The sequence below is a fragment of the Rhincodon typus genome, unplaced genomic scaffold (assembly GCF_021869965.1).
Source record: "Rhincodon typus isolate 14 unplaced genomic scaffold, sRhiTyp1.1 hic_rhity00001042, whole genome shotgun sequence".
NCBI lineage: Eukaryota > Metazoa > Chordata > Chondrichthyes > Orectolobiformes > Rhincodontidae > Rhincodon > Rhincodon typus.
Genome location: NW_025966680.1, coordinates 1 through 6,936, shown reverse-complemented (window position 1 = coordinate 6,936; position 6,936 = coordinate 1). Strand labels below are relative to the sequence as shown.

The window sequence follows — 6,936 nt, the reverse complement described above, 5'->3', positions numbered from 1 at the left end:
CAGCTCTACACCTTGTTATCTCAGATTCTCCAGCATCGGCAGTTCCTACAATCTCTGGCAATTGTCATGTCCTCTTTCCCACCCTTTCCCATAAACATAGATTATTGATCAGTGGAGGAATCAATCTTAACCTTTTTAAATACTGTCCCTGCAGCTTTATGGTAAGGATTTCCAAAGACAAACAGCCCTTTGATAGAGAAAAGCTTCCTTCCCTCGGTCTTAAATTGGCACCTTTTTTTCCTGAGACTGTGTGCCTTCTATCACTAGAGGGAGCTGCTATAGATGCTTCAAGTGCTCTACCTTGCTGCCACCTTGTGGATCTGACACTTGTCTAGGGGCAAGAATCATATCTAAAAATATTTAATAGATGGGAACTTTTTAAGGATGAATTACATAACTTTTCTCTCCAAAACCTCCTTTTCAGATGGTGGCAATGGTACTCTTATTGGTGTTATCACTGCTGTCCTGATGGCTTTGGGTGGTGGAGTATCAAGTTATATCCTTTACCAAAAGAAGAAGCTGTGTTTCTCTTTGACAGGTGAGGTTGTTTTGGAATTTCCAAGTTAATTTCGTGCTCTTCTCTCAAATACAAGAAGTATTTGAGGAGCACGAAAGTTATAGCAGCAAAATCTAATCTAGAAATTTGGAAATTACACACGAAGATGTGTTTGAGGAACTCTTTAATCACATCCGCATTTCAGTATCTGTTAGCTTTCTGTTGAGCAGCTGATTCTATAATAAAGAATAGGTCTAACCTCAGTGGGTTGTGTTTTTGTTTTGTTTTAGTTTTCTGCCCTTGGTACCAGGTGACGGAAATGAGCTGCAAATGCACGGTACTGGAAAGCATAAATTTTCTGGTATCCACAGTAAGTGGATCATCTTGCTTACACCAAATTCCCTGGGAACTAGGGTGTGTTTTGGAACGTGGCAAAGGAGTGAGTCCTTCAGTCCATCACATCCACTCTGCCACTCAGATCCTGGCTAGCTGTCTACCTCAATGCCATTTTCCCACACTATCTCCATGCCCTTGGTTGTTAGTATACAGAAAGCTATTGGTTTCCACCTTGAGCAATGATTTGAACTTCTGTTCAGTCTCCATTCAACCCCAGGTTTTTATGCTTGCCAGCTAGGAGAATCATTCTGTGTAAACCCTACCATGCCCTGCAATAATTCTAAGTTTGAATGAGTTTGCCCCTCAAATCTTTGAAACTCTACAGAATACAGACCTGGTTTCCTCATTCAATGAGATCATGGCTGATTTGAATCCTTGAGTTCCCCTTCCTGCCTTTTCCCTATAACCTTGGTTCCCTTATTGATTAATTATCTGTCTATCTCAACCTTGAAATTACTTCATGACCCAGCATTGATAGTCTACTGCGATAAAGAATTTCAGATTCATTACCTAGGAGTCCAAAGCTGGACACCATAGTCCACGTGATGTCTCGCCAAAGTTCATTACAACTGCAGCAAGATATCTCTATTCCTGAACTCAAGTCAACTTGCAATGAAGACCATGATACCATTTGACCTTTTGATTGTTTGCTGTACCCACATGCTACTGTTTAGGGATTTATGGACAAGGACACGTCCCTATGGATGGCAGCACTTAAACCTATTGCTACTGAAGACATTTTCAGCTTTGTGTTTTCTACCAAAATGAATAACTTTAGACTATTCACGTTCTATTCCATCTACCATGTTTTAGCCCATTCATTAATAGCAAGCAAAAAGAAACACTGGGATGCACCATGAAGTTTAGAGTACTTTGTTTTTAAAGCAGGTTTCCTTTTTTGTCTTCAAGCTCTTAACTGAAGGCTTTACTGAACAGAGTGTGAGATCACCAGGTATTGGCAGGGTTTAGCTACCATTTAGTGGAGTATAGTTTGAGCATCCATCCAAATTGTCTGGGCCAGGAATGGTAGTATTGGCCCCAAAATCATCTTTTGACAAGCAATATAAATTTTTAAAACTAAAAAGTCATCTGGTATTATAATGGTGAGGATAAAATGGAGCTGAGTCAAAATCAGTCTTCACAAATGCAGGGTGACAATGAGAACACAACTGAGCAAAGTAATACACCCTCTTGCAGGGTATTTCACTCAGCTGACCTGTAGCTTCAGGACTGGTCCCGATGCTGAGTTCTGGGTTTCTGTATGCTATCGGTGGCATACAGACCTTGCTCGGTATAAATGCACCTTGAGGGAGCTCGGTTTTCATTTTTATGGCTGTCTCCTCCAAACAGTGCAGGCACACTTTCTTTAAATTCATCTACTGGATGAGGGTGTTGCTGGCAGGGCCAACATTTATTCCCCATCTCTAATTTGCCCAGAGGGCAGTTAAGAGTCAACCACGTTGCTGAGAGTCTGGAATCCCATGTAGGCCAGACCAGGTAAGGAAGATTTCCTTCCCTAAAGGTCATTAGTGAACCAGATAAGGTTTTTCCAACAATCAACAATGGATTCATGGTCATCATTAGACTCTTAATTCCAGATATGTATTGCATTCAAATTCCACAATCTGCCGTAGTGGGATTCGAACCTGTGTCTTAGAGCATTACCTTGTTTCGGGATGACTAGTCTAATGATAATAGCACTAGACCATCACCTCCCCCAGTGAAATAACAACAATTTGCAAAATTGCATGTGGTGTGGCTGTATAAATTTGGTTGCAGGAACTGTTGAGCCGATCTGCTTTCCATTCAGCAGGATTCCTCCTAACCATTCCATCATGCCCAATACTGGTCAAGCGATTTTAGGTTAGGGGAACTTTGTTTCTGTCCTGGAGCTGAGCTTAAAATCAAACTGCTGTGTCAAAGTAGTTGGAATATTTGTGGAATGAGCGAGCATTGACTTGTGTATCATTGGGTAACTGTGTGTCCTAACTGTAGTTTGTCTGTGACTGCTTTTGTACAAGACCTCTTGTGGTGTGCTACAATATTTAACAAAATTTGACACAGACATAATGTAAGGCCAGGTGAACAAACGCTTGCTTCATGATGTAGATTTTGAGATCCATCTTAAAGGAGAGAAAAGGGCATAGAAGATAAAGGATGTTGGGCAACTGAATACGTAATTGTAACTGGGTGGGACTGGGAGCAGTTATGGTGATGGACAAGGTGGAGCCTGGAAGGATATGATAACTAAGGGAAATTTCAAAATTAACAATACTCTACTGAGTTAACAAGCGCAGGAATGATGAGTGAATGGGTCTCAAGGCACGTTAGGAGTTTTGAATAACTTCAGTTTTATTAAAGGAATGATAAGAATGTGTGAGGCCAACCAGGAATCTGTCAGAACAGTTGGATCAAGTGAGAACCAGGTTTTCCCTCAACCAACCAAACTTACAGGAAACAAAACACAACTACTCTTAATGCTCAACTTATCCACTCTTTCTTTATTACCAGGGAACTCAACTGAGCAGAACACCAAGCAAGAGAATGTACGTGGTCAGCAAGAGGACCCCCAGTGTATGTATTCAGTTTTGCAGTCAAGTATAACAGCATAACTTTTCCTATCTGAAATGCTAATGAATTTCAAAGTGGAATAATACAACTGCAATCAATTCAAGTCTGCCTCTTTTTTCACTTTGCTCCATTCTTACTGAGAGCTGGAACCTGGTTCTCTACTTTGTTTAAGCTTTGAGTTGGGATTCAACCTGAATCCTCCCCTCTTGTGCACTCTGTGAGTGTGAAACAGTGGAACGACCATGTCATTCTGAAATGTCAATGTTATTAACTGTGTGCTGACTTATTTTTTATGGGCACTGTGCACGCTAAGTAGTTGGGATGGATTTAACTTCAGTTTGTTGAAGGTTCCGGAGATGAAGCGAGCAGGCAAGTAGGATAAAGAGGATTCATTGCTGGATTGAAAATAAAGATTGTAAAGGCTGTCAACATGGTCCGTGAGTAAACAGTAGGAGTTCAAGGTTCAGCCTCTCATTGCCACAAATGCCATCACCTCTGGCCAGCTTGCCATGGACAACAATTGCTCTCTCCAGTGGCACCCACCACTCTCAATCCCTCAGTCATTTAGATGTACCATTGATAAGCTTTCCTGAAACTCTTGGCTGGCCTGTTGAAATTGGTACAATGCAGTAACCTTGTCGCACTCTCTCAACCAGGAGTATGAGCATTCAGCAGAGGATGAAGGCTGTGCTAGAAACATTAATTGGCCTATGTAATTTAGTCAAGAAGTATTTTGTTTTGATTGGTTCAAACCAATCCTGTCCAGATCTGTTATGAAGTTCTGGTGCCGGTGGGACTTGAACTCTGGTCTTGTGGCTCAGAGGAATGGACACTACCAAATGCTTCACGAACCATAACTCTGTTTTCACCATGTGGTTTAGATTCATCTTAAATTCCACTGAATATGGAAGGTTAATGGTGATCTGATTTGTGCTGTTAAACAAATAGGTCAATAGATGAAAATAACTTGCCTTGGGTGAGGAATTTGAGAACAAGAGGGAGTAGTACAGTAGTGAGTTGGGCTATTCACCGGGGCTGTCAGGAAACACCTCTTCAACCATATGGTTGTAGAAGCCTAAAACTCTTACATAACCAAAAGCTGGGGCTATAATCAACTGAAATCTTGGAGATGAGAGATTTTTGACAGGCAAGGTCATTGAGAGACACAAGGTGAGTTGGTAGAATTATGATATGGATCAGCTGTGATCTGTTTGAATGACAGAACAAGCTGGATGGTCTGCACCAATTTTGTTGTTTATATAATGAATTGGAAACTAGAGGATGTGTGGCAGATTAGAGAATATGTAATTCTACATTCAGCTTGGAACAAATGGACCTAAATTCATACAATTTGTGTTTTACTGCTGGAACCAGTATTCAGGTCAATAAACCTTAAATAAGGAAAATGTACCTTTTAAATTCAGTTGCCTCGACACTTGAACTGAAATGAGCAATTACTTGGTACTTTGCCAACTTTTAAAGCAGCGTGGGGGCAGTAGTTTAAAGGAAGCAGCTAAAATTACAGGTGGTTCCTGATTAATGGACATTTGAAGATACAAGATCCTGTATTAATATTAAAAGATCTGATGTGAGTGTTTTAATTCTTTTACAAATGACTGTTTGTGTTTGTTTTGTATTATGTTCTGAACCCATGTATAAATCAATTTACGTACATACTTGAATGGATCCCATTCATAATCTGGAGACTGCCTGTATGTAAATACTAGGTAGTTTCTGTTCTGGGTCTGATGTAAATCAACACTGGTATTTCAAGCAGCTAATCAATTGAACCTCCAAGTTTTTACATGGTTCAATCGCTTCTTCCCCACATCGTAAGGGACCTTTTTTTGTGATTGACATTAATATAATTTTGACTTGGAGCATTTATTGTTTGATTAGCCCATAGAATAGAATCACCTCCAGTGTGGAAGCAGACCATTAAGTCCACACCAACCCTCTGAAGAGCATCCCATCCACACCCAACCCCTTTCCTATCCCTGTAACCCTGCATTTCCTATGGCTAATCCACCTAGCCTGCACATCCCTGGACAGTATGGGAAATTTAGCATGTCCAATCCACCTAACCTGCATGTTTTTGGACTGGGAGGAAACCAGAGCACCTGGAGCAAACCCATGCAGATACAGGGAGAATGTTTGTCTGTCTGTCTGGAGTTTGCACAGTTGCCCAAGGCTGGAAGTGAACTCTGGTCCTTGGTCCTGTGAGGCAGCAGTGCTAACCACTGAGCCACCATGCTGCCCCAGCATGTGTTAACACACCATTATATGCATTAAGCTGATGTGGGAAAGGGGTGGTTCACAATGGTCTGTATTGCTGGTATTTCTGTTCTGCCTTTTCTAAGCCCAGCAATATTTGAGCTTGCTGTATCAGACCTAGTGTGATGAACTGACTCTGGTCAGACCAGGGTTGTATTTGCTCCTGTGACCCTGATGTACAAGCAGAATTGTCATCGCTACTTTGAATCTCTCGTCAACCATGGCAAGTTTGTGTGGGTCTCTTTTTATTTTATTTTCTCCCCCTTCTTTGAAGGGGAGTTCCAAGTTTTCAGTCCAGTGACCTCCATTTCTTTCCAATTGCTGCACCCATTCCTGACTTTTTTTCTTTTGGGGCATAAATGTGGCTCCAGGAGTAGGTGTGGCATTCACTTCTGTTTTATTTTTGTTTTTCCTCAGTACCAAGTTAGGTGCAGGTAGTAGCTGAGTGGGATTTGAACCAGAGTTTCTAGCCCAGAGATAGGGATCCTACCCACTGCATCCCACCACCATCTTGCCCCTGAAGTGAAATGGGTGGATGATCATCTAGTAAATTCAGAAGTGGAGTTTCTATTCAAAAGTATTTATTGCAAAGCCATTAATCAAGTTTTGTTTTTGGTTCTGCAGCTTACAGTAATCTTCTTCAAACACAGCCTGTTGGGAGTACCTAGAAGACAGTGGACAAAGAAATTACAAGCAAATACTTGACCAACATTTCTGTTCTACAGACTTGTTTCTTATTTTAGTGTTGAGCAATTAACCTTTGACTTTTAATTGGTTTTCTTCTAGCCCTGGATTGGCACCTTTGCTTTTAAAGAGAAACTCAACTTAAAAGCTGTTGAATGAACTCACAAAAGTGCCGAACTTTGCCTTTTTTATACACCACTAACTTGAAACTTTGGCAATGTCTACGTCTTTCTGCTGCAGCTGTAAATTAGTTAAATGTACTTGAGCTTTTTTCTTAGAAATTTTCAATCTTGGATATAACTTTGTCTATTCCTGTGTGCTAAAAATCAGTGTTCCATTGTAGACCAAATAATGATTTGTATTTTTAAACATTTTGATCACATTTGAGCACACAGTGAAATGACAGTTTGTTTTTAGGCCTTGAAATAGATGATGTTTGAATTCTGCCACTTGCACAAAAAAACCTGGTGTTTTTACTGAGTTTTTATTGCTGGTAAATGTCATGCAGATAATTT

The 6,936-nt window shown here is 40.6% G+C and overlaps 1 protein-coding gene across 1 annotated transcript in view; it reads left to right on the top strand.

Annotated features, from left to right (window-relative positions):
• The window catches only part of LOC109913957 (CD99 antigen-like protein 2), a gene marked incomplete at its 5' end in the record, with an annotated part of 18,555 nt that extends 11,619 nt beyond the window's left edge, over positions 1-6,936 (top strand). The window contains 3 exons of the mRNA XM_048592345.1: positions 425-538; positions 3,404-3,466; positions 6,362-6,936. Coding sequence (XP_048448302.1) covers positions 425-538; positions 3,404-3,466; positions 6,362-6,405 — 221 coding nt within the window. The remainder of the gene's footprint in view (positions 1-424; positions 539-3,403; positions 3,467-6,361) is intronic.